Source organism: Tenebrio molitor, chromosome 4 (genome assembly GCF_963966145.1).
Source record: "Tenebrio molitor chromosome 4, icTenMoli1.1, whole genome shotgun sequence".
NCBI lineage: Eukaryota > Metazoa > Arthropoda > Insecta > Coleoptera > Tenebrionidae > Tenebrio > Tenebrio molitor.
In genome coordinates, this window is record NC_091049.1 from 3,343,855 (window position 1) to 3,360,482 (window position 16,628).

Here is a 16,628-nt window from a genome sequence, read left to right on the forward strand (position 1 = left end):
ATCGTTATTCTTTGAGAAAAGCTACGTGGACATCCAGAACAAGTTGCACCACCAGATCTCTTCGGAAATGTTTGTTGAAAATACTGATAATTTCTTTTACATCTTAATGTACAAAAAACAACTAAGAAATTTCGAGAAAGTCTTCCAACTAGTTTGTTTTCTTTAAAAACTCAAGTTAAGAATATACATGAGCACGACAAACCTTGAATTCATGTGAAAATATGTCAAGCTAAACATAACCTCACTAAGACTTGAAAGAATAAAACAAGGAGTAATTTGTGGTATTTTATTATAAAAGGTACTGAAAGTGTCCAACATATTCACATTTTAATGTTTTGTTTATAGATTTGCTCTTGTTAGTAACGATAAATCCAAAAAATCATTTTTTGATACTTATGTAAAAATATTAAAGTAAATTTTCTACAGCCATAAACCAAGAACAAGTTACTAATTGTGTATTTTTTTGATACATATTAGGTGGGTATCTCCGTATCCATTACTTATTAGATTCGTAATAGTTTTTTAATTATACAAATAAATTTTCTTATCTCTCAATTAATCCACAGCAAAAATAATAAAGGAGACAATTAATAATTGATGTACAACAAGCAGTAACCTGAAATTAAATGTGTAACAATAAGCTAAGCACACCTTATTTTTTTGATTTTAGAAGTATTTTTTGCTTATAATTGAATACCACAAATAGAGGGAATAGTTAAATCAATATTAATAAATAGCGACAAACAAACAACAGTTTATTATCAGTGAAATAGTAAAAAAATAAGACATAAGTAATTAATAACGAATAATGTGAAAATATAACCATATCATTTCTAATTGCTAGAAAGGAAAAATAACACTGAAATTGCGAAAGATACAGTAGGTACTATGCCGGCCAAAAAATTTTGGCCGTCATTGTCTGTCAATTCAAAAAAAAAAATTGTAATCCGTACTTTATTGTCATCATGATTACCGTCTTGATTATGAACGTTATTTTGTGGGTGGTAAATTTCAAAACTCAAAATTATTTTGTCATTTCTACTACGCAGAACGTTTACCTCAGGTTATCTATGTACGATTGCTCTAATTTTGTTAATTCATGTCGGATTTTTGGAATATCTGAGCTTCAAACAGTTTAAATTGATTGTCAAAATGACAAGAATCGAAAGTAGGGTTACGATTCCTAAAGGTTTATTTACACTTTTCTTGAATGTCAAGAAAGTGACGGCCAAAATTTTGTGGCCGCCATAGTACTACTATGGACTACTATTCCGGACACGAAATTTTGGCCAACATTTTTTAGACATTTCTAAAAAAAATATGTAAACCAATCATTAGTGTCATTAATAAATGACAATAATTATTCAAAATCACTTTGAATTTTTCCTTGTGACATAAAAAAAGTAGGGAAATGGCATTATCGAGTCAAAAGTTGGGTTATATTCAATAAAGGCCAGTTCAGACATATTTGTCAGTTAAATGTCAGTTGTGGCCAAGATTCCGTGTCCGGAATAGTACAGTTACGATCACGGAATTTCGTCAGTTATTTTACTGTCAATTCGAAAAAAGTGTGTAGCCTAAGCTTTATTGTCATTATGACTGACATTCAAAATTTTTGTCACTCATAATAAAATTAATGACAAATTGACATCCATGTCAAAAATTACAATGTGGGGTTAGAAATATGTAAAGCCTGTTTTACAGCTAATGTCAGTTGAATGACACCGACTGACGAAATTCCGTGATCGTGACTGTAACATGTAAAAAATATAATAAGAAACTGATTATTGCACCTTGAAACAGATTATAATGCAGCACATGGTAGGAATATTTTGTTTTATATCTAAAGTCCACACTTGCCTTGCACGTTCTTAAAAAATAAAAAAACTAAAAGTGAATGGTTCTTGCAGTAAACTGTAACACTACCATCCAATAAGTGCAGATCGAATCGGTAATCTGCAAATAAATGTGGATCTTACGAAATACAAAAGTGTAAGTAGTGAAACTACAACTTACAGAGAGAAAAAGCCGTCGACTTATTTTGGAAATGGCAAATGCAGAAAAACTTATTTTTCTTTTAGTCACTATAAAAAACAACGTGTTCACCTAAAAAATGCACATTTAACGTCACGTTTTAATTGTGATCGCGGAATACCTCTTTTTTCACACTTTTGTCCAATTTGCAAACCAATAATTGAAAAACGAGACTTTTCGTATTGTCGATCTAAAACCCAAGCAAAGTGCAAAAAAAAATACAACTACAAAATAATTGGGGTATCGTAGGGTGCTTGAAACGGAAAAACTAGTTTGCCACATAAATAAAAAATAAAGTGAAATGATGCTTTGGATTTAAATAAACCTAACCTCTCTTATACCTGTCATTTTGACGGTTTTTAATAGTTGATATCACTTTTCTAGTATGCGTCAAAATTCAAAACACTCAAATTGTCAAAACCTACTACGATACCGCAGTTATTTGGGGACACTTTGTAGCTAAGAAACTCACCTCTTGCTGACATTTATTGCAAGTTTCAACAATGACAAAGAGTCTGCAAGCATGCAAAACAACCCATATAAAAGAGACAAAATTTAAAGCGTTGGACTCGTTACTGGTCAATATCACAAAAAGTTCGTAAGGGCATGTCACTAGGTGAAGATAACAACTGAAAACTATGACTGCAACGCTACCACTGAAACACTTGTTAATCTCGCTGATGGATTCAGTTAAGCAATCGTAGCTTCTAACAATATTCGAAATTCGGGTGTGCGAAACCTCTGAAACTGCACAACGTTAGATGGAAGTGATGAAACACAAATCAGAACGAGTTACTTGATAAACTCTTCTTGATGAATCTGTTGATGGCCAAAATGCGAGCATGAGCGAGCGTTACAAAATTCCAGTACTGCAACTGGTGCACGTTCACGACGAAGTTGAGCACATAAAATGCAAAATAATTGTTGACACCTGGCCACGAGTCATTTCCCCACATCAGCAAGTCAAGAACGTACATAGTCGGCAAGAAAACTATTAAAAACATTTGGACAAACTTCGATCGAGTCCGCATTTCTTTCACCAGAATCGGTGCAATCACCGAATCGATTTTATTAAAATTATCTAGTATGATCCGCATGTGGTTGTATTTGAAGGGGGAGGTGAGGAGGAAAAACATAGCACTTAAGATGACTTCGCTGACGTCGGTAGCCGAGATGGCAACATCGATGGAACCTTTGAAGCCCAAAGCGGTGAAGGTGGCTATTTGCATGTCCTGGATGTATCCCCAAGCAGCCCACGAACCTGAAATTATTTTTAGAGGCATACAATAGTGGCTGTGGAAAACAAAGGGTTTGAAAACGTTTAGGTGGCTGTTATGTGCTCTGCGCCACATGTTTTCGATACTCTTGTTTTTCATAGCCGTTCTTAATCATACATATTTTACACTTGGAGTACTACTACCATAAGTCAGAAACCAAAAACAAAATAGTGAGTTTTTAAATTAAATCAATTTTTTTTGGAAAGAACATCTGCAGGCTTTGAAGCACAAATTACGCAGTGTGATGGTTTAATTGGCATTATCTGCTTCTGAAGTAAATCTGCAGTACAATGTAGATTCTGCTAAACCGTCAGAATGAGCTAGGTATTTCTTATGTGTCTATGCAAGAGCTTCTAAGAAAAAACATTATCCTAAGAGAATGCTTAAACTGTGATAGATTAATTCAGAAAAATATCTAGAATATCTAGAATCTAGAGATGTGAATTAGTACAATACAAAAACATTGGAAAAAGATATTTTATTCAACATTCCAGTGGCAAGGTAACTTTGGTGAGCTTTCTCTCGAGGAGAAAAATATTCCAAGAAGATTTTTAAAAGTTATGGAATAATTTTAAGTCATTACAAACATACCAAAAAGAAGTGTTGCTATTAAATTAAAAATGTACAAAGCCCATGACCAATTTAACACATACAAATTTCCACGAATGTAGTATCTGACAGGAAATAAACCCACTGCTCTAAAGAACTTAAATAAAGATGCAACAGTTTGGAAAAGAGCGGGGTTTAGCACAATTTGATGATGCATATTTAAAAGATCATATAACTACTACAATATGGTAACGATATTTCTAGGGAATAATTGCTTAATGCGTTTTTAATGGAAAATATAATAACAGTATGCTGAATGTCATTGTGAACTGATTTATGGAAAACGAGTCTAAATAAAAATATATTTCTCGGATACGCACAACAAAAAATTAGAAGTAGTAAAAACAACTTATTGATTGGATAATATAAGATTGAAACAAATAAAAAGTTTGACACTGTCAGAATTTGAGAATTTTCTCCTGTGTGAATGGATTTTGATAAATGTGACAACTTGTCAAAACGAAACGTCAAGCTAATTTTAAAGATTTTAAGCGATTTGGAGCTCATTAAATAAATAACTATTTTCTGCTTGATTATGTCTAGTGTCAACTAAATATCAAGTATAGGCACACTGAATTGTAAGGGTTCTTTACTGCACACAGCTCTAAGCAAAATAACTTTAAAAGCAATATGAAAAAAAATAAAAAATAAAATTGAAATGAAGAGTCATCAGGTGTTGTTATCACCTCAATTATGTCATCTGCTGTGTTGATGTAAAGTATTATAGGTATAGAACAATCTGTCTTAAAAATGAGAAATTTACTCAACCGGCTTGAAGTTTGCCACCAATGATACATCGATAATTTCCGGTATAGTTCAGCTATTGTGTAGTAGATGGCGCGCCGATTTCATAGATAAGCAAATAACATGACGTGAATAAAACTTACAAGCTCTTACGACAGGCAACAGCACCTTGTCTTGACTCCTAACGTATCTCTTTTTTTGAGTTTTTGTTGCTCAGTTTAACACAATACTCCTCTGTTAGACTTTGTTCACGACAAAAACAGTCGCTTTCGCTGTTCTCCGGCCCGAGCCTGACGGCCCGCTTTGAGCGTGACGATTTTAGCGTGTCGCGTCGCATGAAACTAATTCACTGCCCATGTGGTGCGCCTAAAGAAGTTTTCAATGCAAAAATACTAGTCTAAACAATGGAAATACATTAAAGTGCTTAAATAGGCGTTTATTAAATAATACACACAATTATTTTTGCCTTATGCAGTACTGGAATAAAATGACCCAGTAAGAACTAATGAATCTTAATATCTGCAATGAGTTTTCAGATTTTAATTTGTTTACGAGTTAACTCCTTACCTTAAGTACAAGACTTCTGTCTATTTCTTTTATTGCAAAAGAGGAAAATTTTACTTTACTTACAACTGTTAACATAAAAATTAAATACTTAACCTAAGTATGAATTTACTTTGACTTATTGTTTAATATCAGTTGACAATTTTTTAAATAGTTATTTATACAACTAGTTATGAAAGTCATACTTTTTTTCACGAATTTGCGGATTGATTAACGAGGGCGTAGCCCGAGTTAATCAAGCAAATAAGTGAAAAAAGAGACTTTCATAACGTGTTGATTATAAATGCAGCACCTGGTAGGAATATATATATATATATATTTTTTTTTAACATTTAAAGTTCACACTTGTTTTGCACGTTCTTAAAACATAACAAAACTAAAAGTGGATTGTTCTTGCACTAAACTGTAACACTACCATCCAATAATTGCAGATTGAATTGGCAATCTGCAATAAATATGGATCTTACGAAATATAAAAGTGTATGTACTGAAACTACAACTTACAGAGATAATAAGATTTCGACTTATTTTGGAAATGGCAAAAGCAGAAAAAATAGTTTTTCTTTTGGTCACTATAAAGAAAAACGTGTTCACCTAAAAATGCGCATTTAATGTCACGTTTTAATTGCCATCGAGGAATACCTCTTTTTTTCACACTTTCGTCCAATTTGCAAACCGATAATTGAAAAACGAGACTTTTAGTATTTTCGTTCTAAAACCCAAGCAAAGTGTAAAAAAAAATACAAACTAGACAAGAAACGAAACTCACCTCTTGCTGATATTTATTACAAACTTCAATAATCACAAAGGGTCTGCAAACATGCAAAGTAACCCATAGAAGATAGACAAAATTTAAGGCGTTGGACTCGTTACTGCTCAATATTACAAAAAGGTCGTAAGGGCATGTCACCAGGTGAAGATAACAACTGAACACTATGACTGCAACGCTACCACTGAAACACTTGTTAATCTGGTTGATGGATTCAGATAAGCAATCGTAGCTTCGAACAATATTCGAAATTCGGGTGTGCGAAACCTCTGAAACTGCACAACGTTAGATGGAAGTGATGAAACACAAATCAGAACGAGTTACTTGATAAACTCTTCTTGATGTACCAGTACTGCAACTCGTGCACGATCACTATGAAGCAGAGCACATAAAATGCAAAATAATTGTTGACACCTGTCCACGAGTCGTTTCCCCACATCAGCAAATCAAGAACGTATAATGTCGGCAAGAAAACTATTAAAAACATTTGGAGAAACTTCGCTCGAGTCCGCATTTCTTTCACCAGAATCGATTTTATTAAAATTATCTAGTATGATCCAGATGTGGTTGTATTTGAAGAGGGAGGTGATGACGAAAAACATGGCACTCAAGATGATTTCGCTGACGTCTATGGCCGAGATGGCAACATCGATGGTGCCTCTGAAGCCCAAAGCTGTGAAGGAAGCTATTTGCATGTCGTTGACGTATCCCCAAACAGCCCACGAACCTGAAATTATTTTTAGAGACTTACAATAGTGGCTGTGGAAAAAAAAAAGGGTTTGAAAACGTTTAGGTGGCTGTTATGTGCTCTGCGCCACATGTTTTCGATACTCTTGTTTTTCATAGCCGTTCTTAATCATACATATTTTACACTTGGAGTACTACTACCATAAGTCAGAAACCAAAAACAAGATAGTGAGTTTTTAAATTAAATCTTTTTTTTTTGGAAGAACATCTGCAGGCTTTGATTGGCATTATCTGCTTCTGAAGTAAATCTGCAGTACAATGTAGATTTTGCTAAACCGTCAGAATGAGCTAGGTATTTCTTATGGGTCTATGTAAGAGTTTCTAAGAAAAAAAAAATGCTAAGAGAATGCTTAAACTGTGATAGATTAATTCAGAAAAATATCTAGAATATCTAGAATCTAGAGATATGAATTAGTACAATACAAAAACATTGGAAAAAGATATTTTATTCAATATTCCAATGGCAAGGTAACTTTGGTGAGCTTTCTCTCGAGGAGAAAAATATTCCAAGAAGATTTGTAAAAGTTATAGAATAATTTAAGTCATTTCAAACGTACCAAAAAAAAGTGTTGCTTCTAAATTAAAAATGTACAAAGCCCATGACCAATTTATCACATACAAATTTCCACGAATGTAGTATCTGGTAGGAAATAAACCCACCGCTCTAAAGAACTTAAATAAAGATGCAACAGTTTGGAAAAGAGCGGGGTTTAGCATAATTCTTTGATGATGCATATTTAAAAAATCATATAACTACTACAATGTGGTAACGATATTTCTAGGGAATAATTGCTTAATGCATTTTTAATGGAAAGTATAATAGCAGTATGCTGAATGTCATTTGTGAACCGATTTAGGGAAAAACGAGTCTAAATAATAGCTATTTGAATAGTAAGGGAGGTAAGTAATATTTACCCAATCGAGGACTTTTTTGCACCCGAGCGTCAGCGACAGGTTTGTCGAAATAATAAAATACTGGTTATTTCCAGTTTGAACACAATAATACAGGGTCTCTATAAATGATTGTCGGGTCCAGCCAGCCATGGAAAGTTGTCAAATTTTGAATGTGCCGCTTTGTTCGGCAATTAATGAATGTCACATTTTCAGGATTTCAGGTTAGGTTGTTGGCTTTTAACCAGAGACAAGTTTCAACTGTGCTTTACTCTTGCTAACATTAATGTATTTATTATTTAATATCAACACCAACAGGGGAACAATTATTGCCCCCATCGTACCGCCACACACTGTACAGGAATTGGTATGAGAACAAATCCAAACAGATAAATATTGAGAACACCTTGTCCCCGTATACCACAATACAATACTTGGTACTGCCTTTTTGTCTGCTTTAGTGCTTTCACATTTCTTGTTTTATGCTAGTGGTAAATACGACCTAGACTGAATTGTCGAATATGGTATTGACTCCCATTTTTTCTTCCAATATAAATAACAGTGTTTTTCATAACAAATTAGTCTTACTGGTTTTTCAATAAAATCAAATGTATTGAACAACATAATTTACAACACTAAATAACGATAACAAATAGGTATTTTTTTATAAAATAGATTGAGAATGTCCCCCATTAACTTCTAAACACTTGACAATTCTTCATTTATTTTCAAAAATATTTTGCAGCATTTCTTAGTTAAGGGTACAGCAACACTGCTATCCACAGGTCCACACACCAATTTTCAAAACATGTAAAGGAGTCTCTACAAATTGGTGTGGATTCTCAGCACTCCAAATTATGAAATTGAGGTGATTTTCAAACTGAATACATTATTAAACACAACTTTGATAATCTGCAGGTTGGAGTTCTTGTACAACACTAATTTTATAAAGATGCAGTTGTAGCCTATTTTTAATGATTTTGTGACAAGTGCATCGTGGTACACCAGATTTTGAGATAAACAGGCTATGGATATCTGTAGAGTCTTTTCCACCATTTCTTTCAAATCCTCGAGTATTTCATCAGATACTGGTGCTCGTCCTAATGATTTACCCTTGCTAATTGTTCTGATTGTTAAAAATCTGTTCACAATGTTGTTCAGATATTTTGATGGAATTCATTTTTACAAACAGATAATTCCCCATTACTAAACCTTCCATTTCGAAAGTAAAAAACAACAATGAACGTGTTCTGTTCAACAGAATAAACCATTGTAAAGAAAATAAAGCTAAAATAAAACATAAAACATTAAAGCATAACCTCACAAATTTTGCCGGTGTATTTACCTCTAAAAGCGGACGTACTTGCAATTTTTATTGAAAAATACTGATTTTTGGTGTATATTAACTGTGATTAACTGCGATAAAACGAATATAAGGAAGTTAAGGAACCAAAACTCGACTGACAAGCGCAAACGAAACGTCAGTCACTAATGTCAAAAGTGACCGTGAAAACGAACTAGAATTTGGCATCAGTTTCAAAAAAGCGGAACAGTAAAATTTTTTTCCAAGGCTGGCTTGACCAGACAATCATTTATAGAGACCCTGTAGTTGAATCCAGGAAATGGAAAAATCGTTGAAACTGCTTTATCTTCAAGAACAGTAGCGATTTTAATGATTCTTTTTTAAATATTTGTTTTTATAGGTATATTATTTGAAATCAGTAACATTTTGGTTAAATATTTATATTGTTTCAACAATAATCATGCTATTGAAGAAAATGGAATGGAATGGAAAAAAATCTTTTTTGACACACACAGCACCGTTGGCAGGTTTCGATTATTGCCAATGTGCACAATGGCCAAACCAATTAGCAGAATTATAAAGGGGAAGTAGCCACGATTAGTTGCTTCCCAAAAGCTGAAAATAAGGAATGACCACCAACTCAGTAGAATCATCTGAAATTCCACTTGATTTAAAGTTGGTTGTTTTATGTATCGAAAATGCTACCAAAGTGTGAACGCTGCAGAAGTCATTGACGGCTTCCACAACATCATCAGTTTCTTCGACCAGTTTCATGAAGTCGTTGAGGCGGTCGTAGCTGAAAACAGAAAATCATTTCGATCAGCAACGGTTTGAATCCTTCCAAAATCTTTACTATCGGCACTCTTGGTGTTCTTGTAATTCCGTGACTTGACACATGAAACCCACTGGTTGTTTACGTTATTTTTTTGAACGGTGGTTAGACCCAATTCGAGGGCATAGTTCAAACCTTGTATTCTGCTCCTGATCAGTCTGGCGAAAAAAAAAGGGTATTTGTTGCACGAAAACTAGAAAATACGTGATGTAGAGTGTGGTGAATCTTTGGAAAAAAACACTGAGTTGTGACGTGTTGAGACTCCACAGAATCACGTCATAAATCAGAATTGAACTGATAACTGTCAAAGTAGACGCGATTGTGATCAAGCAGCGCCTTCGTTCGTCAACTGTTGAATAGTGAGGGGCAAGGATCAGGTCCATTCGTCCTAGACCGTTCAAGATTTTCCAAAAATATTTTAATTTGAAGGGTGCAGTCACAATCCCGACAAACACTGTCGTGATGATTTCTCCCAAATCAAAGAATATAATGTATTTGATGTTTGGATTCTGCATTCTGATGGAGCGATCGGCGTCCAGGTCGTCACAAAGACCAATCATTGATGTCCGCACTGAAAAGTGTAAAATCTTGCGTAGAGCTCTGGGTGTTGTATTTTAAAAATTTACTCAAAACGAGAGCTAGAGTATAGCTGTAGAGGACATATTTGAGAGATCGTTGGAACAAATACTTGCACCCTTGTTTCTCGTACGTCACCGGTAAAAATCCTGAAGTTCTCGCGAGGAGGACAACAGGCTCGATGACTTGAAACAGGTCTGAGGCGATCAAAGTGTCCACGGTCAATAGTCGAGTGATTTGAATATCCAGGTCGAATAAAATAGTGAATTGTGCGGTAATGCGTTTTTATAATTTGTAATAAATGTGTAGGTTAAATAATAATATATTAAAGAACAAGTTTTATAAGGGTTAATTTAGCGCACGAGTCCCAGATGTAGAAAACGAGTAGGGGAGTTTTCTATGGGACGAGTGCGCCAACGCCCTTATAAAACGAGTTTTTTTATGTTATTTTTTCGAATATGCACCTTTTTTTTATTTTTAAATAAAAAAATTAAAATTTCAAATTCTAGGCAATTTTGTATTAATTGGTAATTCAAGGTAACGGATGCAACTACATCTGCAACAGATGTTAAGAAGTAGAGTTTGAGTGTAAATGACAATAATACACTCAAATATTGATAAAAATATTCTTAGGGATCTATTAAACCTGCAACTCGAATACAATAATAGACCTATTAGAGACCCAAATTTGAAAAACACATGTTATGTTTAATACGTTTTTATTCTTACACTTGGGGTTTAATGGTATGGTTAAAGGAAACGGTAGCCCTGTAATATAACAATAATTAAATATGTGAAGTATGTAGGTACAATAAATAGAGCGATACGCAGTAATACCGAAAAAAATTTCAAGATATCAAAAATTGTTAATGATGCAATAAACTGAAGTATTTGAGGGTTGTTAATTATAAAAGGGGAGCACACGGCATCGAGGCCGGATTTTATTACACAGAGTGGTTCACGAGTAATAATGAGCCCGACGGAATTGAAAATGCAACCCACAATACACTTGCAATCTAAAATACACTTTACAAATGTACCTATTGTGGTTTAATTTATAATTTTCAATGGTAATTCCTTTGAAAGCAATGCAAAGCGATAAAAAAAAATCAGAGCAAGCGTTGCAAATATCAGTCATGTCGTAGCGGAATTCTGTGCAAATAAGCGTTCAATGCATGGGCGTAGACAATTTGTGGTCTTAAACGCTACTTTATAATAAATCATACCTCATGAATTTTAGACGTTAGAATTATAATTGTGCATTTTATTATTATTATCTGATAATGGAGAAAATTTATAAAATAAACAAGACAACAACAGCAACATTTTACATTCGTAAGTATGCGTAATTTACTAGCTTTATTACGAAACGCGACGCCACTGGTAAGCAGATTTTTCGGTGAAATGTCGAACAAACGTCTGTTTTAAAGCAACGGTAATGATGTTAACCTTGAAAACAGAAAGGCGCGTTTCGAATTTGCTGATCATCGAACAATTGATATCTAGAAGAAAGTAGTCTTCAACAAGAAAAATATCATTTTAATATGTATAATCAGTTTCAAATTCAAAAATCCACCAACATTGGATTCTACCTCGAAAATACAACCTTCAACGTCGCCAACTTTTGTTTTTAGTGTGTCTGCAAGTGTCAGAAAAAAGTGGGGTTATGAAAGAAAACTGTTGACCGTCGTTTTGGTGGTAGTTCATCGTGTTTTTTTATTCTCATTTTATTATTTCACTCAAAAGATACGATATGGTAGGTACAACCTTTCTGTATATAATTTTTTAAATTATTTTGGGTTACGTAAACAAACTCAACAATTCAATGTCAAATTTCGGCGGAATTTTGGGCCAACCCAAAAAGAGGAAGCTTATTCTAGGGATTTTTTTTCTGCCAACATAATTCAACAGGTGGTGGATTTTTGATTTCGAAACAGATTATATAAGAAAAACGATCAAGACACAGCGACACACTCTTGATTTGTTTTCTTGTTGATCACTCTGTATATTACAATTGGATTGGAAATAGTTTTTTAATTATACAAATAATTAATCCACAGCAAAAATAATAAAGGAGAAAATTAATAATTGATGTATCGTGCGTTCATTTAAATTTGTCCTCAAAGTTGGTGTTGAAAAGTCGATTGTGAACACACCATTGATTACGGATCATGGATCAGCTTTTTAAATCTTACGTTTTTACACGAGTGGTGCGTTCATAATCGACTCTCCAACGCCAACTTTGAGGATAAATTTAAATGAACGTACGAGTCAACAAGCAGTGACCTGAAATTAAATCACAATAAGCTAAACACACCTTTTTATTGCTTATAATTGAATACGACAAATAGACGTAATAATTAAATCAATACAACAAAACAAATAACAGTTTATTAATCATTGAAATAATGATGAATAAGACATAAGTAATTACCTAATAACGAATAATGAAAAAATTGAACCATTTCATTTTTAATTGTTAAAAAAAAAACACTGAAATTGTTAAAGATACAGTACATGTAAAAAATATAATAAGAAATTGGTTACTGCACCCTGAAACAGATTATAAATGCAGCACCTGATAGGAATATATTTTTTTTAAATATTTAAAGTCCACACTTGTTTTGCACGTTCTTAAAACTTATAAAACTAAAAGTGGACTGTTCTTGCACTAAACTGTAACACTACCATCCAATAAGTGCAGATCGATTTGGTAATCTGCAAATAAATATGGATCTTACGAAATATAAAAATGTACTGAAACTATCGGGTGTTCATTTAAATTTCCAGTCAAAGTTGGCGTTGAAGAGTCGATTGTGAACCCACAACTCGTGTAAAAACGTAAGATTTAGCTGATCCGTGATCCGGGTGCGTTAACAATCGACTCTTCAGCCCCAGATACAACTCACAGACACAATAAGATGTCGACTTATTTTGGAAATGGCAAATGCAGAAAAATTCATTTTTCTTTTAGTCACTATAAAGAAAAACGTCTTCACCTGAAAATGCACATTTAATGTCACGTTTTAATTGTGATCGCGGAGTACCTCTTTTTTTCACATTTTTGTCCAATTTGCAAACCAATAATTGAAAAACGAGACTTTTAGTATTTTCGTTCTAAAACTCAAAGAAAGTGTAAAAAAAAATACAAACAAGACAAGAAACGAAACTCACTTCTTGCTGACATTTATTGCAAGCTTCAATAATCACAAAGAGTCTGCAAACATGCAAAGTAATCCATAGAAGATAGACAAAATTTAAGGCGTTTAACTCGTTGCTGCTCAATATCACAAAAAGGTCGTAAGGACATATCACTAGGTGAAGATAACAACTGAAAACTATGACTGCAACGCTACCACTGAAACACTTGTTAATCTCGCTGATGGATTCAGTTAAGCAATCGTAGCTTCGAACAATATTCGAAATTTGGGTGTGCGAAACCTCTGAAACTGCATAACGTGACATGGAAGGATGAAGCACAAATCAGAACGAGTTACTTGATAAACTCTTCTTGATGACCCTGTTGATGGCCAAAATGCGAGCATGAGCAAGCGTCACAAAATACCAGTACTGTAACTCGTGCACGATCACGATGGAGTAGAGCACATAAAGTGCAAAATAATTGTTGACACCAGTCCACGAGTCGTTTCCCCACGTCAGCAAATCAAGAACGTATAGAGTCGGCAAGAAGACTATTAAAAACGTTTGAAGAAACTTCGATCGAGTCCGCATTTCTTTCACCAGAATCGGTGCAATCACAGAATCGATTTTATTAAAATTATCTAGTATGATCCAGATGTGGTTGTATTTGAAGGGGGAGGTGATGACGAAAAACATGGCACTTAAGATGATTTCGTGGACGTCGATGGCCGTGATGGCAACATCGATGGTGCCTCTGAAGCCCAAAGCTGTGAACGAAGCTATTTGCATATCGTTGACGTATCCCCAAACAGCCCACGAACCTGAAATTATTTTTAAACACATACAATAGTGGCTGTGGAAAAAAAAAAGGTTTGAAAACGTTTAGGTGGCTGTTATGTGCTCTGCGCCACACGTTTTCGATTCTCTTGTTTTTCATAGCCGCTCTTGATCATACATATTTTACACGTGGAGTACTACTACCATAAGTCAGAAACCAAAAACAAAATAGTGAGTTTTTAAATTAAATCAATTTTTCTTTGGAAGAACTCTGCAGGCTCTGAAGCACAAATTACCCAGTGTGATGGTTTAATTGGCATTATCTCCTTCTGAAGTAAATCTGCAGTACAATGGAGATTCTGCTAAACCGTCAGAATGAGCTAGGAATTTCTTATGGGTCTATGCAAGAGTTTCTAAGAAAAAAAAATGCTAAGAGATGCTTAAACTGTGATAGATTAATTCAGAAAAATATCTAGAATATCTAGAATCTAGAGATATGAATTAGTACAATACAAAAACATTGGAAAAAGATATTTTATTCAATATTCCAGTGGCAAGGTACCTTCGGTGAGCTTTCTCTCGGGGACAAAAATATTCCAAGAAGATTTTTAAAAGTTATAGAATAATTTAAGTTATTTCAAACGTACCAAAAAGAAGTGTTGCTGCTAAATTAAAAACGTACAAAGCCCATGACCAAGTTATCACATACAAATTTCCACGGATGTAGTATCTGGCAGGAAATAAACCCACCGCTCTAAAGAACTTAAATAAAGATGCAACAGTTTGGAAAAGAGCGGGGTTTAGCACAATTCTTTGATGATGCATATTTAAAAAATCATATAACTACTACAGTGTGGTAACAATATTTCTAGGGAATAATTGCTTAATGCATTTTTAATGGAAAGAATAATAGCAGTATGCTGAATGTCATTTGTGAACCGATTTATGGAAAAACGAGTCTAAATAATAGTTATTTGAATAGTAAGGGAGGTAAGTAATGTTTACCTAATTGGGGACTTTTTTGCACCTGAGCGACGGCGACAGGTTTGTCGAAAAAATAAAATACTGGTTATTTCCAGTTTGAACCATGACCAACTTCATTCATATCCGCTTCGCTTCTATATGGCCGTTTCAATTTTGAATTTTACATGCAATCAAATGTTCCCATTTGATGGACATCTACTAGCGACATCTCCTCAACAAACAACCAAACTACAAATGAATTTGACATTAACGTCAATTAATTAACGTCAAGGTCAATGGCCTCATTTTTATGTTATTACTGGTTATTACTGTTATCAGCCCATTAAAAAAAAAACAGGAAGACGAAAATGTTGGGTTTAATTTAACTAGATGACAACACCCCTGACAACACAAACAAAACACATTTTTAAAGGTAAGAGCACTATTTATAACTTCAAAACTTTTCAGCTCAGTGGTTTACTGTTCAAGCTTAGTCTTCAAAGAATCCGTTTATTCTACACAAATATTACTAAGGATTGGTTTCGCAGCCGTTTTAATAATAACATTGCATACTGCAGCTTTGTGGTCTGCACAGGAAAACGCTGAATTTTGAAGGAGGTGATCATACAGCAAGTCATGCAAATGAATACATGGTTTCTCATATTGTAGAAATGGTACCTAACAGTTTTTGTACTATATTTACAATTCTCAATAATGCCTACAAATGAATCACTGGAATACAGCAAATGACTCTGATTTTGAAGGGCTATTAATCTTAATAAAGATCCTAGTATGATGGTGGATAAAAGTGACATAAAAGATCACTTTGACAAATATGTATTGTATATGTATTGGTTTTCAGGGAAGAAGCAGGTTCATTTTCATCTGGGGACTGGGTCAGGATATGAATTCGTACAAACAACAACAGGGTTCTAAAATAACTAAAGAAAACATTTTGCATGTTGTATATTTTGGATCTGAATTCTTACAAATAGGAATGGGACAGCATCTTTAGTGAGTGTCACTTTTTTTGAAGATGATCTGTAATTTTGTTGAGATCTATAATACCATTTAATAAACTACCTACCTTCTATAAGAAATTTTATTATTCAAAAAATACTACAAGATCTTTTAAGAGACTTTAACCATTTGTTTCTCTGATCGGGATCGCTTGGAAATTGGAAAAAAGGCTTCAAATTTCCACAAATAAAACACTTTCTGCCCATTTTGTTAAAAAAACAACTAAACAGTCCCAAATTTATTTAAACTTTAGAATGAATAAGTTGTCAACTTGACGGAAGATGGCGACACATGATGCACGTTTCATGGACTACTTTGCGGGAACAAATTTTTGCTAAATTGAGACGGCCATATAGAAGCGAAGCGAATATGAATGAAGTT

The 16,628-nt window shown here is 33.9% G+C and overlaps 3 protein-coding genes and 1 long non-coding RNA gene across 4 annotated transcripts; 1 reads left to right on the top strand and 3 right to left on the bottom strand.

Annotated features, from left to right (window-relative positions):
• Positions 1 to 734: 734 nt before the first annotated feature.
• LOC138128219 (gustatory receptor for sugar taste 43a-like) lies at positions 735 to 10,470 on the bottom strand. Its single transcript, XM_069044409.1, has 8 exons — positions 9,871 to 10,470; positions 6,624 to 6,724; positions 6,322 to 6,544; positions 5,998 to 6,272; positions 5,733 to 5,940; positions 2,156 to 5,673; positions 2,017 to 2,106; positions 735 to 1,956 (listed from the first exon to the last, which is right to left on the bottom strand). Exons 1-6 carry the CDS (start codon positions 10,328 to 10,330, stop codon positions 5,627 to 5,629), a joined length of 1,314 nt encoding a protein of 437 aa, XP_068900510.1. The 5' UTR covers positions 10,331 to 10,470; the 3' UTR covers positions 735 to 1,956; positions 2,017 to 2,106; positions 2,156 to 5,626.
• On the bottom strand, positions 2,817 to 3,263 carry LOC138128218 (uncharacterized). Its single transcript, XM_069044408.1, has one exon. The coding sequence runs from the start codon at positions 3,261 to 3,263 to the stop codon at positions 2,817 to 2,819; it is 447 nt and encodes a 148-aa protein (XP_068900509.1).
• A 3,359-nt stretch (positions 10,471 to 13,829) lies between the features above and the next one.
• Positions 13,830 to 14,276, bottom strand: LOC138128220 (uncharacterized). Its single transcript, XM_069044410.1, has one exon. It carries the CDS (start codon positions 14,274 to 14,276, stop codon positions 13,830 to 13,832), a length of 447 nt encoding a protein of 148 aa, XP_068900511.1.
• Positions 14,277 to 15,346: 1,070 nt separating this feature from the next.
• LOC138127855 (uncharacterized) lies at positions 15,347 to 16,327 on the top strand. Its single transcript, XR_011158452.1, has 2 exons — positions 15,347 to 15,660; positions 15,717 to 16,327. It is a non-coding gene; the product is annotated as an uncharacterized lncRNA (long non-coding RNA).
• Positions 16,328 to 16,628: the final 301 nt, after the last annotated feature.